Consider the following 16,527-nt stretch of genomic DNA (forward strand, 5'->3'; position numbering starts at 1 on the left):
TGATTCTCAAATTGAGTGAAATATAAATATCATCCCTTGAGGCACTTGCAACAACTTGTAGAGCCTATGCCACATTGTGTCAAGGTTGTGATGTGGCCTAAACGGATAGATGGTATGGATCCTAGTTAGAAGTTCATTAAAAGCCTATAAGAAAACTAGCTGAAACAAAAACTTTGAGTTTTTGTTTTTAAAAACACACATACTGTAATAGGATATTAAACAGGTAAGAAATGAAGACGTATACCTTTTAAGAGGCTAATGGGAATTGCTGACATTTTAATACTGGGTGCCACTGTGCATAGACAAGACTATAAAAAGGACTGTAATGACAGTATATAAAAAATAACAACATAATACGATTCCATAAAGAAAAAAAAAACATGAGTAATTCAATTAGTCGTGGTAGGAGGGCTGTTGGTTTATCTGTCTTTCAAAGTAATGTTTTTTTTACTTAATGACATTTCATTGATAAGAATGGATTTGTGATACCCGACATGGAAAGAGATTCAAGTACTATGTATAATTCAAAACCGTTTCCCTTTGGGGTATGTAGTTTCATTAAAATTCTTTATTTTCCTGGCCTTTCTGCTCAATATACTACTACCAAATACATAGTTGACTCTTACAGGATGACAAACTGCAGAAGGTTGAGAATTTGAGTCTAATTATGGCGCTGCTATATTTACACCATAGCATTTTTAAAGAAGGACCAAACAGCAATACAAATTACACTATGTAACACAATTTTTGTTCCTGGGTAGTAAGTGTTATTTCCTAATTGCTTATGCCTCAAAAGTATAGAAAATGGCTATTATTCCCCACAGACTTTGCTTTTGTGACCAGGACAGTGATATTTTGAAATTTACCTATTTCCAATGAGAAAACGGTCTTTTCGTTCACATAAAGTCAGAAAAAAACAACATATGAATCCAAATTAACATGTATTTATACTAAAGTAATACAAAAATGACTACAAAAGATTTAGAAGTGAGTAGTTTTTCAGGATTTACGATTATACTGTAAATCACTTTCACGAATCAGCCCCCAAATGTAGTCTCCCATCATGTTCTCATTATACTGTCCTTGGTAGCGGCGTTCAAAGACCAGTATATCCTGGTGGAAGCGCTCGCCTTGCTCCTCTGAGTACGCTCCCATGTTCTCCTTGAATTTATGAAGATGAGCATCAAGGATATGGACTTTGAGGGACATCCTACAGCCCATTGTGCCATAGTTCTTCCACATAGTTTTCGGCCTAGTGATTGCCCAGGAAGCCCCGAACCACTGTGACAAAGCTGTTCCAAGCTGCTTTCTCCTTACTAGTGAGCTTCTTGGGGAATCCATTGCACTCCAGGATCTTCTTTATCTGTGGTCCAACGAAGACACCGACTTTGACCTTTGCCTCAGACAGCTTAGGGAAGAAGTCTTGAAGGTACTTGAAGGCTGCCGACTCCTTATCTAGAGCTCTGACAAATTGTTTCATAAGGCCCAATTTGATGTGCAGTGGTGGCATCAGCACCTTCCGGGGGTCCACCAGTGGCTCCCACTTGAAGTTGTTCCTCCCCACAGAGAACTCGGTCCACTGTGGCCAGTCCTGCCTGAGGTAATGCGCCTTGGTGTCCCTGCTGTCCCAAAGGCAAAGATAGCAGGGAAACTTGGTAAAACCACCTTGGAGACCCATCAGGAATGCCACCATTGCAGCCTCTTGATGCCATCTCAGAAAAATGCAGATATGTATCCACTTAGGCAGCTGGAACTAAACTCAACTGGTGGGCTTAAGGCCCCTGTATTTATACTACTATTTATATTACTGGAAAGTTCTAGAAGTTACTCCAAGTTTACTCAGCACTGAATCTATCTGGAATGTTCTGGAAAATACATACATTTCAAAATATCACTGTCCTGGTCACAAAAGCAAAGTTTGTGGGGAATAATAGCCATTTTCTATACTTTTGAGGCATAAGCAATTAGGAAATAACACTTACTATGCAGGAACCAAAAAAAAAAAAAAAAATTGTTACACACACACATTCATATAATATTAACATTAATACGTAGTAGATTCTCCCGGAAAAATTCCTAAAATGAGATTTGTTGCCAAAAATATCCTCTCAGGACCAGATAATATGTTTGGGTCCCATTGAGTAAATTGATGCTGTTTTTTTCAGTGCAAAGAAAAAAAAGTCGAGTAAATACCATTGCCCTTTTGGTTTCTAAAGGTATTATACCTGAGAAATGTAAAATGCAAGCAAGGGAAAACAAAGCAGATTTGAAGTAATGTTAAATTAATGCTTTCATAATAAAACAGGTTCAGCAACATAAAACATAACTTAAAACAAATGTCACTCAAACCCTATTTCTGCCTAATGAATGTATTATGAATGCACACACAGGACTGCTATATCTGATATCTCCGATTGCCAAAGAAATTAATCAGATGTTGCTCATGAGGTATAGCATCTAGATAGATTTCTCTCAGGACTTTTAAGCAGAGCTCAAAACAAAACAAGAAACCATGCCGAGAATAAATACTGGAAATTTTTAAATATTAAATGTCTTTGTTAAATCTATCCACCAGCCACAAATATTCCTGACCCTGTCTGCGAGCAGCATTTCCTATTTTATTTTCATCTTTAATAAGGTTGCTTGCTCAGGAAGTAACTGCTAGTTTAATAAAACGAGGAACTGGGCATTAAGTTGGCATATGGATGACAATTAAATTACTTCGGTCTGAATGTAATCAAAAGCACAATCTATCTCTCTAAATTAGGGGGACAGCACTATCTGCGAACAGAGGGCCTGATCTGTTTGCGCTGACGTGATCTGAAATAGAATGTTCTGGTCAACAGGGTAATGAGAAGGCAGGGAGGACGCTAAGCAATGCACAGTCACATTTTCCGATCAGCACTCATTTATACTCTACTCCCCTGACACCTGCCCCTTGTACAACAGCAGCCCATTCAAAGATTTCAACTAATAGTGCAGTTGCAAGCTAACTCCTTTCATCCATCCTTTCTGCTTCCCTTTTCTTTTTCGTTCCTACTTTTCTTTAACGAATGATTTAACAATCTATATAACAAGAATCAGACAAACAAGATGCATAGCAGTGCTGGACAAACACACCCCTCCATTCACCCCCCTTGGATGTAAGCATAACCTAGAGCAGATAGAAAAAAACACAATGCAATTTAATACAATGCAAGACCTGCAAGCATAATATGGGTATGCTTTTTATAGTTGTTCTAGGTCATAATATTTTGACAGTTTTGACAAATGTTTTGATACTTATTGGTCAGAGTATTGCAATGACTTAGTTACTTAATATGTACAAAGTTGATTAATATAGTAATTGCATCAACATTTGGAAGACTATGGGTTTTCCATCTTTCTATTCTGCAGTACATTTGTAACTGTTGACATTATTGATATTATTTATTTTAAAAGTATTGATAACCACAACTTTAAAACACATTTCTTACCACTTTACTAAGATTCTCATATGTTCATTCATGTTTTTTTTTTTTTTTTTTTTTTTTGAAAATTCAAAAAATGGAAATAAATGATAACTCAATACTGAATCACTTTGAATATCATGTTCTGTGTCAGTCATCACATCCTGGTGACTTTTTAAAACGCCAAAGTTTAACACCCCTGAAGGTTCAGAAACATACCTTTTTTCTAAGCATAGCTGGTGCACCAGAATTTTTATGAACCTGTCCCTTTGCAATTGTGTGTATGTAAGTGAAGCATTTCTTAAATCCACTAGAGGACAGGATAATGGTAACACTCTGGTGTACCAGCTGCACCTAGAGAGAAGACATGTTTGAGAGCTCTATTGAGGGTGCTTTAAACTGAGTATTCTACAGGATGTGATGATCGACACAAAAAAGATATACAAAGTTAATCGGAACAAGAATGTAATTTGTTCAGATAACTGTGATATTTCAGACCAAGTTGCAATTAGTGACTGTGCTAGCTATCTCGTACCATACTGTAGAAACCACTTTTCATTCAACCTCTCGATCAGCACTCTATAAAAACACAAACCAATCCTACTGAGGGGGAGGATCTATAGAACAGGATCTCTCCTCAAAAGCATGTTTAGTTCAAAGACATCCCCTCAGTAAATACAGAGTGAAAACATCCCTGGGGAGCCAAGTCATGCAAAATGCAAGAGTTCCTCTCCGCACTGCCTGGAGATTGCAGTCCCAGCTGCTGCTGTGGCGCTCCTGTCCATGGTGCTGAAGAGAACAATGCCTTGCAAAAGGCCACACTTATCATCCACCCCTGGCTCACTTGAAGGATGTATGCTATCCAGGCAGCATGTGTACTTGATTGAATTAACGCGCCTCTGAGCTCTCCTCTGGGAAAGCTGCACGTTCTGTTTAACAAAGACATTCATTTTTTCCTGCGCCCTGCTATATCCAACTCATTAACCGTCTAAGTGAGAAGAGAACCAGAGACAGATGTTAGAGGAGGCTCACTCCAAACCACACACTGCTTTCCACAGGGTGCATTTGTTTATGCATTTATTAAGTTGATTTATCTATTTGTTTCATCATTGAAATGATCCTGGTCATTCCGTTTATTCTGTAAACTGATATTTACTACTCTGTTTCAATTATTAATTTATCTGTTTGCATCATATGTCTATGTGCCCAGTTATTTTACTCCTTATTTTCTGCCCAATTTAGAATGTCCCATTACATTCCACCACTGCAGCAGCTCAAGAGAACTGCAAGTCAGTGGGTGTCCTCCCATGACCAAGCCAAATGCCTCTTTAAACCCAGGAACTGGTCCCTGGAGGACAAAGGTCAGCCTTGCAGGGGTCAGCTTAAACTCCCTGGGAACCTGGCCAATAGGGTCTGGTTTAGCGCTCCCCTTGAAATGATTTTACTAATAAACCTAAAACATTATGTCACCTATATAGCATCTATTCTAATGTAAAAATGGACAATGGGTAGAAAGGAGGGGTCTGTTCTAAACAACAGGAATCTAAACAAAAAGAAAAGATTAGTTTAATAACTGGGATATTTGAGATCCAAACCAAGTTGCTGTTTGATATCATTTGAAACGAAGTGAGTAAAAATCAATGCATTAAAATTGCCTTAAATCAGGAGCTCACTTGTCAACATAAGCAACACAGAGGAAGTGTTAATAATATGCCTGTTGTTCTATAGAACCACATAGCACAAGGTATTACACTGAACACAATAGTGTGTTCACTGATACAGTCTATTATCAGCAGTCTATTATCCTTTACATGTACACCACTTCCACAATGCAGTGTTCTGTACTGTTCTGCATGTCAGAACATTTCAATACTGTACAGCAACTTACTTTCTAACTCTAATATTAAGCTATGTTAGCTAGGGTGGACATCAGCTGTATGACTGATGAAAGTGAGTTACACTATTTTAATGTGATGTTGACCAAAGTGATAGTATCTGCCCACAGTGACCCTCATTATATTGTGTGGCGACAATTAGCGCAGAGATTAACATGAGTGATATTAAGGGTTGACTAGTTATTCAATGCAAAATATTGCAATTTATTTGTAAAACCAATAGTAGGTACAGTTATGTAATATTTAATATGCTGAGCACATTGCTGAAATGTTGAAAGTGTGAAAAACTTTAGTCACTTTTGCTATCTGGATGCAAACAGCTGCTCGTGGATCGTTAACTTTGAAACTATGCCCTCTGTCATCTCTTAGCCACGGTTTCACAAACTATCTGCTAAGGAAGGCGTTGAGAATGCAGAGAGTGCTTGCAGGCAATTTACAGGCTGCTTTTGTCAGCTATCTTTAAAGGACTGAGTTCCACCGATTTGCAAAACAAAATGATAAAACCTGTTTGAATGCCAGGCAGATAAAAAAAGAGACGGCACAGCCAATTCTGGCTGTAGTTTCGCAACATTTGCTGTTTGAATGTTCACAGAAGGTTGTCTTTTGAAAATCCCTGGGAACTCGTTGTTCACCAGATGAGAAACAAATGAATTAATATGAAACCATCTAGGTTTTTTTTTTTATCTTTAGACGTGTCTATTTGTTTTTATTATTGTGATTATTATTCTTTACAGTCCGTAGGGAGAATTTGTTTTGCAGTGTTGGCCTTTTTGAAGATGCACAGATGAATGTGTTATTCAGGCCTTCAAGTTTTTTTTTAAAAGCAAAACAAAAATACCACTTAAGATATCTTTAGAATTCTCTACGGGCTGTCTGTGTAGTATTTTGGTGTCTGACTCTATAAATCTGTGAGCCATGCAGCGTTTGTTATAGTAAATAAAAAATAAGGAACACGGATGCTTCCTACAGAATTTTCGATTCCACACACAACAAGTGAGCATCTTAACCACTATGTAAAAGAGCCAAGCTCGTGTGTACTAGTGATTATGGAGCTTTTAACCTCATCTCAACAGTAGGGCATGACACAACTCTGCCCATTACTTAAGCTAAAAGTGTTAACTGAACACGAAGAACATCCAGCTGTTGTATATTAAGCCAGATGTAAAATACAGAGATAAGTGAACTTGGTGTGTGTGTGTGTGTGTGTGTGTGTGTGTGTGTGCATATATATATATATATATATATATATATATATATATATATATATATATATATATATATATATATATATATATATATATATATATATATATATATATATATATATAGAATCGTTCCTTAGAAATTTTGGCAAGTGATTGATTAAAACCTCATCACATGGCCAAAAACAAATACAACTATTGCCCCATGACGCTGTTATCACTCAATAGTTTTTTTCTCCCTCCCTCAAATTATGTCATCACGCTGGATGGCCTCCTCTCCACACACAACAAAGCAAAATGCCAGACAAACCGAGATGGGTATAGCTGCAGGCTCGGAGTCTTTGCTCGTGGTGGTCTGTGGTGGCTTAGCCCTGGGTGCCTATGCGCATATGGGATTGTGGCTCTTGATAGGTGTGACATTTGAGATGGAAATCAACAGCTATCACCCTATGTTGTTCAGACCAACTGGATAAGAGAAGAGAAGGGTGATGAATGCGGTAAGTTTAAACTCGTTCCATGTGTTGAATAATGCACATTAATAATTAAGAAAATAGTTCTGAATGACCTTAAAGGCCATTGAGAAATGTTTAATGTAAGGACAAACAATGATATATAAATCATATTTTTATTCCTGCACAACCAAAAATATAATTTAGTAATAAAAAATGTACCTAAATGCACAACAGCAAACCCGTGTGTGTCACAGCACAGGCCACCAGGGGCAAGGTCTCCGAGCCTGCAGCCATACCCATCTCCCACAGGCCACCAGGAGCAAGGTCTCCGAGCCTGCAGCTATACCCACCATCTCCCACAGGCCACCAGGAGCAAGGTCTCCGAGCCTGCAGCTATACCCACCATCTCCCACAGGCCACCAGGAGCAAGGTCTCCGAGCCTGCAGCTACACACTCTGGGGCAAACCCGCACCTGGACATAAAAACTTTGCTTTCAGTCTTTTCCAATTTCTTAAAATCCAAATAAATCCAACTCGACGATGTAAAAGAACAATGCAATGAGAAAGTCAGATGGATAGTTCTATACCAACCCCCAACCCCCCCCCCCCCAAAAAAAGAACCCAGTAATGTATGATTTAAAACTAAAGCTTTATTAATTCTTGTGCTTGACTGATTCATAAAACAAATATGGACTGCAGAGACCTCAGCTCATAATGGGAAACTAAAGACACTTCGGGAAGAACTATAGTTATCTGCGGCTTCGGGCCTTGTAGTCCCCAGTCTGTCTATAAGCCTCCTCTCCAGTCTGTATTTACTACACACACACACATATATATATGTCGGGTTAGGTCGGTCCGATTTTGTTTACTCAATAATACACAAACTGTCGATTACTATTAAAGAGGCTCTCTATGGTACTAAAAATCATCATTTATAATTCCTGTTGCGTGGATTGGCTTCCCCCAGTAGCACATGACATGACTTGCAGGTCGCAGCAGCCGTCACGTGACCCACATTGAAGGGGTTTCTTTAGATCACTCTTAAAAGTCTGAGTAATGGATTTGTTTATGAAAAACTTTTACAGTCCTCTGTGTAGGTTCATGATGGAATAAACACTCTCTGTAGTTCAGCCAGATTTCCAGGCTGACTGGAAAAAAAAACACTGCTTTAACACTGTATCTAACCAATGCATATACTAAGCTATGGAAAGGAAAAGCGTTCCACTGGGTTTCCAGGGCGGGTTGGATCTGGGTCTAATAACAAGAATTGTACATTGAGTCGGGTAAACAATTGCCGGTTAGTGGCTGGGTTGATTAATTTGGACCCGTGATGGCCTCTACTATAGACACGGGAATGACATTTCAACACAGTCCTAATTTAAACCGACATTCTCTCATTGCACTAAAACAAATGTATTATTTACATTAAAGTAAGTAGCAAATGCAAAACCAGATATTTTCTTGATATACATTATAAACACCAGTATTTTCACACAGTTCAGTAGATCAAATTTGAAATTTATATAAAAAAAGAACTATAGCTTTTGTACAATACAGTATTTAAAAAAACAAAACAAAACTGTAAACTCTGAAAAAATGGCCTTGAATATATCGTATTGTACAATATTAATTCTATAGGTACTTGGGGTCTGTAGAGGGAGCAACATATCAGGTCCACCAGATGAAACACTTTAGATTTAAAAAAAACTGTTGTGTAACCCATCACAAAGAGAATGAAAATACCAGCGAATCCACACACCATAGCTACTGCCCATCATACAGCTGACAGAGAGAGAGAGCGTACAGGAGAGAAATAATTACTCTGCTTTCATTTCAAACAGCAGCCTGGGTTTGTTCTCCCTGTAAGTGTTCCAGCATTGCAATAACATTCACCTCGATGAATTCCCCAACACTTTACTGCATGGCTAGAAGTACTAATTTATTTTGCCAACCAGCTGGAAAGGAAAACAAATTAATTTGATACTTAAGTGCCCCTCTTGTGAATAATGCATCTCTCTGCCCCCTCCTCTCTTTCTTGATCTCTCCCCCTCTCCTGCTTTCACTCTATTTTTACACATATTCTACCATTTCCAAAAGGCTAATCCCCAAAACATTATTTTGCCTAAGCAATTAGTCAAAAGTACACATAACAAATACAGAAAACCTTTTAATAATAACAACAACAATTACTGTGTATTTTTTTGCAGCATAAAACAATAAGCAGTCGATTTTTTAACTGACCAATTTTCTGTTTCGTAGTACATCAAGACTTCAAAAGACAAACAATAGCTACATTGTACTTTAGTAACATTATGATGTGACACAATGAAACCGTCACAAAAATAACTTTGTTAAATACATGTTGTCAATGTATAGAGTTCTGTTCTCAACACCACAGCTAAGTGCAGGCAGCAAATACTGTATTAGTAAACTGTCTCTTTTGTTCTCTTTCTCTCTCTGTTTCTGTGACCTGTGGGCAATTACTGTGAACTACCAGCAGCCCCCACATCAGCTCCCCTACCCTCCTCCCTGGGGAGTGACATCAATAGAAACGTGCATGTAATTGCACCACACTGCCTACAATCTTTATGCAGATTACTGAAATCCTGTGAAATAGGGAGAGATCTATTACAAATGTGGCATTGCTTTAAAGATGTCAGTAATTAGGGGAGCAGGTGCTAAATAAATAAATGAAAGAATGTCCATCAGCTAGAGCTCGCCTCTTGACCAGGTCCAGATGCACCGCGGAAAAGCCCAGGTCTCCTACAGTACATAAAACAGGCTTATGTTCCTCACCATGGCATGTATACTTATGAATGCTAACCAAGGTTTGGAAGTTCATTTTATTAAGTATTGTCAGCATTATGACCTCTTTTTTTTTTTTTTTTTTTTTTTTTTTTACTATAATTGGGTATATGCAGATTTATCCAAGTGCCACACTGTCACAAATGAAAGTTTACAATAGCTTCCCTCTTCCTGGTAATATATCACTTGCTGTTGTAAAGGTGAGTTCACATGATCTGGCCAAAGGGCCACAGTGAAAGTGAACTAGGAAGAGCAGGTGACATTTTACAAAGCTATCGAGCTTGATACAAATCTGCATATCCCAAAGTAAAGTATAAAAAATCTAGCAAAGAACTGAGATATATTCAATTCACATCATATTTTAGGGGACTGCAGTGATATAGCTGTAATGCAACACTGGGACTAATTAAATATCTAGTATCACTGTAGTGATAATTGTTCTCTCTGAGTCCAGCACTTCTTTAAGTGTTAATAAAACAGACTTTGAAAAAACTTAAAAAAAACAAAAACAAAACGTAGTCGTCCCATTTCAGATGACATTTTTGCTTAGTATTATTCTCTTTGTTTATTTCTCCATTACACCCCCTTGATGGGTTTATAGCATTATAATTTATATTATCATGAACAACCTGATCCATTATTCCCTAGCCGCTCATGCTGAGGCATTCAAACATAACTGAAACAGCATGATCTTGAGAATGAGAACTGTTGTTTCCAAGACAAAATGGCTTCTTATTTAACAAATACCCTGTATAGTAATATTTCCATTTTAATAGCCTTTCTATTAATCTATTTTGAAAAGGGTTTTTTCCTGGCCATTTACGGAAGCCATAAAACCATGAGTGGAACCTGCAGCAGCGAGCCGTAGTGTCTGGGGAAGGGTTTATTAGAGCAGGAGAACCGGCAGGCAGAATAAAGACAGATGTCCTGGCCGAGTTCATCACAGGCTCATAAACAACTTACTGTCCCTCAGAGCCCATAAAGAAAGCTGCATTAAGATAATAATGTTGTACCGTAATTATTGAAGAGCAATAAAATAGGTTTAGTACTCTCTCCAGGCTACTGCTTTAGAGACAAGGCATTTTTCAACTGCTGAAGAGGACAGACCCACAAGAACATCCCATACTCTATTTCGACAGCCATTCTAAACAAAATAAGCACAGTGTTTGTGCGTGCCTATACAATAAATATATATGATCTAAGAAAACAGGTCAAATGTGGTGAGATTTGACATACTGAAGTCTAAATAGTCTTGGATTACCACCACCCTGTTTATAAATCCTATTTATAAACCTAATTTTACTGTGTTTTTATTGTCTGGGCTTTGTTAATGTTGGTCAATCGTTCACCCTTGGGGGAAAACCATTAGCTGGATTGATATAGAGGTAAAGAGCGACGATATTCAGATCAACCACGGCTAGATCATTAAACTAGATCTCACCCAGTTAGAGCAATTTCTCCCAATTCAAATAGGAACCAAAGTTCTCCTTTACTAGCGCATACTATTGTGTCAGTTACATACATATCTGATAGAGTTACAGAGTAATCATTGTAATTATTTTGTAATTATTTAAGCTTTTACTTGGTAATGCCTTAGCAAAGTAACCATATTGGCAAGGGGTAACTTTCAGTTACTGGGCACATGGTTTACATGAACACGTAACAAAGCAACAGCAGTAACCATTCACTGTAATTATACCTACATTTTAGCCCACTGGGAGCTCAATGGCCATTTTCTTTTTCAGAATAAAAAATATGTGAAATTTAAAATGAATATGGAGAATATCTAATTTGGTAGACTATAGACAAAATAATCTAAATCTAAATAATAAATAGTGACCTAATAATGCTACTAGTGTAATGACCCCCAAATTACAATGCTGTATTACATTACTATGCGATTATTCACCAGCCAATGAAGGCGTTCCCAGATATCGCACACCAGATAGTATAATGTGGTACTGAGTAATACATATAAAACATATAACAACTTTCAGTGCCAGATGTGTGGGAAACGGGATTGCAGAGGGCCCTTTTGCAATGAATATATACAGTGTATATAACATTTTCAATGAATATATACAGTGTATATGACATTTTCAATGAATATATACAGTGTATATGACAGTTTCAATGAATATATACAGTATATATTATATTTTAAAGCCTGTTCATTGCAGGCTTATTAACATAGGGTTACCACGGAGCTGTAGTCAGGAGTAGAGGAGCTGGGCATGATTCAATGTATGTGCCTAACAGGGGAGAGGTACTACAGCCTCCTCAGTACACAATTAGGAATTATTTTCATTTAGCGGTATTAGAATATTCCTAAAATATAACATATAACCAAAACTGTATCGTTTATATTCAGTATTAGAAATATATAGATCTAAAGGGCATATGTCTATTTATCGGTATTGGAAGGTTCTGGAAACATACTGAAGTCACTGGGCTGGTTTGTGTGAGGTTTTCAAAGTGCTGTGCTTCTTTGTTTTGAAAATTCTGGCAGTGATGTCATAGCGTTGTTGTGCTCTGATTTCAGTACAGTGTTGGGTGTTGTTATGCACAGGTGCTGTAAAGCACAACAATTCTGCAAAGTGCTTGTTGTAAAGCATGCAGCATGATTAATGAACATCACTGAATAAGAAAGCATTTGTCACCAGATTTGTAAAAGATCTCACCCCTTATTTCAATTTTATTTTGATAATCTGCATAAGATTGTTGCCGACGTCAAGAAGAGGTAAGAAAATAGGCAAAGACAATTTCTCCTGCTACATAGGTCTGTCAACCACTGGCTATTCTTAACAATGTTGGTCTGTCAGGTTAAAACACTGTACCATTACTGAAAGTGCGGTATGGATGTAACTTCTGAAAAAGTTTTATTATAAGTGCCATTATAGACCATTGTCATGACACAGGGCAGAAATACAAATTGTAATTTTACAGTAGGGGTAACTACCAGAGAGACATCATTTGTTGAGGAATTGTAAATAGGTTTAATTGGTGCTGGTGGCGTTGCAAAGTGTAGTTATAACAGGCTACACTGCATACAGGTAGAAAGGCAGCAGCACTTGGTGCAGCAGGTGTATTGTCACTTACCTCAGAGCCAATGAGGCGTAGAATGATGCCAACACTGGGGATGGTGTTTGAGGTGGTTCTCAGAGTGGTGCCCTGCTAGACGAAGGGACAGTCATCAATACCTAACACAATGGTTTACTACTGGAGTGGTTCTGAGTTCTGCTGCTTCAACGAGCTTGAATAATTTCTCTACGGAGAATCTGTGTAGCGTGGCCTTTGCTTTTGCTGCTTCATTCCGTAACAATCCTACACGAGAATGTTACTTTTCAACTCTGCTGGTCCCACCAGCTCTAGAGTGTTTTTGCTACAGCAGGACAGCCTCCTCTCTTATCTGGATGTTTAAATGGTAATTAGAACTGGTTGAGTTACAAAGCAGTGCAGTGAAGAGGTAGGCACACTTTTCATTGATCTGTGAGATCTTGACCTGAATACCCCCTGCCATTCACTCCTAGGTGAAAGGCACAGTGTGTCGCAGATTTCGGGTGGATTATTTTTCACTAATGTATACATAACAACTTTGATAAAGACTTCTCTTGATAAAGACTAATTTACAATAGGGGCAAAATTGTGACCACCAAACTAATTTCACTTGTGACCTGAGCCACATTGAAACTCCCTTTCAAGGTGAAGGGTGTTGCAGGTTAACTAGTAACATGGCAGACAGAAAGTGAGTTCTGCAGCCGGCCTCCCACCTGCACAGGCAACTTTTCCACACGAATCCCTCTCTGGCCGCTCTCTGCCATCAGCTTGCGGTACACATCCTCATCGAGGGACAGAGCTGAGAAGCCCAGGGGGCTGCGGATGTGCCAGCACACCGTGTTCATCACTGGGAGGCAGAAAGAGAGGTCAGCATGGCAGCTGCTCTACAGGCTGCTGCAGCAGCACTCGGGGTGCTGTACTGTAGGTACTGACTGGTAATGGGACAAGTTGGCCAGTGGGGTTTGCAGATACCGTTAGACTAGATTTCATCAGCACAAGACGACTCAAAATTGTTTAAATTCGAAAGCTTTGATTAATTTTTTTTTGTATTCAAGCTGGAGTTGAAATTCATAAAATATTTTAAAATGTATGCCACAAAAGTGATATATGCAGATACATGTCAATGAATGTATTAAAACAAAGATTTTTCTTTATTTCTAAACAATTACAGAACTCCTTCATTTTTATCAATTCTTTAAATCTTGAATAAACCACTGGGGAGTTTTAAACTAAAAAGTCACCAGGATGTGATGATTGAAACAGAAAATACTATTCAAAGCAACTCTAAATAATAAGAAGACTATTTCAGATAACTCACCCTGATATCTCATACCCCTACCAGGTTGCTCTTTCTACCATTGTTCAATATTAGGAGTTGCTCACCTGTAGTGACTGGGTAGTACTCTAACACAAGGGCTGCCCCTCCTGTGAAGGCCGTGGCACCGTCTCTGCCGTGGAACAGGAAGGAGTGGTTCCAGACAGGCTGCTCCTGGGGGAACCCGGCCTGGGAGACCTGCAGAAAGAAAGAAACCTTCACTTTACCTATCCTTATCATTTCACAGTGCCTCCCAATGAACCAATGACAAGACACCTCCACACGCCTTACAGTGCTTTTCAGAAGGACATTTCTGCATACAAATAATGACCTAAGTATAAACTAATAATATATTATGCAGGTAGAAAAAAAGTCATATTTAGGTATTATTATCCAGCTAGATAACTGACTGCAAAGACAGTTAGGTGAGCTGAAAGCAAGGGCACTTAAGGAAAGACAATTATGAACAGGTGATGACCACAGTGGAGGGTATTAATTCTATAATGAACCAAAGAAATAGTAGATTATATTTAATTAGAAACATCTTCATTAAGGTTTTCATTTCCGAATAATGTTTTCTTCTGACCAGTGTGTTTCTGCTCTTGATGGCGAGTCTCATGGTGCGCCAGAGGGGTGAATCTACCCAGCAGACTGGCTTAGCCCTTGTGGCTTATCCTTGCAAGCATGAAAAAAGCAGATGGCATCTGTGGCATGTATCTAAGCACACAGGAGGGAGTCTGGTTAAGCTTTGCTCCTTGGCACACAATTCTCTGGGTCCTTTACAGGCTAGACTTCTCACCCATGGCTCAATGTTTTTTTTTTTTTTAAATACTTTTTTTTTTCCTATTTCAATTCCTTTGAAATTGGGTCTGTTATAACGCACTGGTGCCACTGTGTTCAATTCTGGTCACCACATTGCCAAAAGGACATTGTGTTCCAACAAAGAGCAACCGGACTAATCCCATGGTTTAAAGAAATGAACTATGAAGATAGCATGAAGGAACTCAATATACTGTATTTATTCTAGAATAAAGAAGAATTATGGGGACTAGTCTAAAATCTTAAAAAGGAGTTAACTAAGTTAACCCTTACCAATACTTTACACACAGCACAGAAACCAGGACATGGTTGTAAATGAAGTAGCGGCAGACTAAGGACAGACTGCAGGCTACACTTCTTTACATAGAGAGTGGTGAGGGTATGGAATGGGTTATCTAGTCATGATACTGAATAACTGGGATGCTTTTAGACACAGTTTGACAAACACTCTAGTAAATCACTGAAGGAAATGAACTATTGCATGCCCCAAAATTTAAATGAAAATTAAACAAAAGAAATAAAATTAGAAAGAATTAGAGAGAGCTGGTGGAATATTAAAATAATTGAGAAAGGGTTATAAAACATAATCCATAATCATATTGGGAAATAGAGAGAAAGGGAGACTAGGCGCATTTCAGTTGGGGAATATGTAGATAGTGTGGTTTTATCTTGTTGCTTACATGGCACCTGTCTAACAGGCCTCAGCAGCATACTGTACACATGCTTGCCTGTGTCAAAGCAGTAAATGCACAAACTGTTTGGAAAATTACAAGAACACATTCAGCATGCACACAGATGAGACTTCCTCTCCCTGGACTCCCCAAATCCCAAAATGTCATAAAGACAGACCCCCCAGGCGACAAAACTGATTTTCTTAAAAAGGTCAGTATTGACACCAGCCAGTCACGTCCATATTGATTCTAATTTGCTGCAGTTACAGAGCACCATTAAAAGGTAATATGCCATGGGATGCAAAACGCATGCAGATTTTTGTAAAGATTTTTTGAAGGGCTACTAATTGATTTGAAAGGTCAGAAGCTCCCAGCCTGTGAAATATCTTGCCATTCTTGCATTTTTAATATTTCCTCAATGACAGAGACGCTTCGCAGCCAGTAACATGCTTTGACTCGAAGCCAGTGTTGAGGTGAAATGACCAGCAAGTGTAAGTAAAAAAATGAAGACACATTTGCATTAATATGTGCTTATTTCAAAACTTCACCATGAACTACGTGCACCATATAGCGCAATTCATTCACTGATCTCAAAGCGTTGAGAACAGAAAAACAGAAATAAAAACATTTATGTTGCATCTGTAAAAATGGAGTTGCGGGTATCCACTGACAAACGACAGAAACAGGAGACCTGATATTTGAACACTGCAAGTTTTATTTTCAATTTTTACTTCCAATTTTTACAGGTGTAATTGCAGGTAGCCGCCGCTAAGGTACCAGCAATGGTAACTCCTAAGGTGGGGTGAGGTTGATGGAACCACAAGGCTACACCAACAAAGATTTAGACCATGGGCATGAATACA

General features: G+C 38.4%; 1 protein-coding gene across 3 annotated transcripts in view; it reads right to left on the minus strand.

Moving 5' to 3' along the window:
- LOC121295116 (coiled-coil domain-containing protein 33-like) overlaps window positions 1-16,527 on the minus strand; it is a 120,231-nt gene that overhangs the window by 36,562 nt on the left and 67,142 nt on the right. For all 3 annotated transcript variants that reach the window (XM_041219523.1, XM_041219524.1, XM_041219525.1), the window contains exons 11-13: window positions 14,243-14,372; window positions 13,573-13,706; window positions 12,902-12,973 (exon numbers count right to left, since the gene is read on the minus strand). In XM_041219523.1, the coding sequence (XP_041075457.1) occupies window positions 12,902-12,973; window positions 13,573-13,706; window positions 14,243-14,372 (336 nt within the window). The remainder of the gene's footprint in view (window positions 1-12,901; window positions 12,974-13,572; window positions 13,707-14,242; window positions 14,373-16,527) is intronic.

The sequence above is a fragment of the Polyodon spathula genome, chromosome 19 (genome assembly GCF_017654505.1).
Source record: "Polyodon spathula isolate WHYD16114869_AA chromosome 19, ASM1765450v1, whole genome shotgun sequence".
NCBI classification, from domain to species: domain Eukaryota; kingdom Metazoa; phylum Chordata; class Actinopteri; order Acipenseriformes; family Polyodontidae; genus Polyodon; species Polyodon spathula.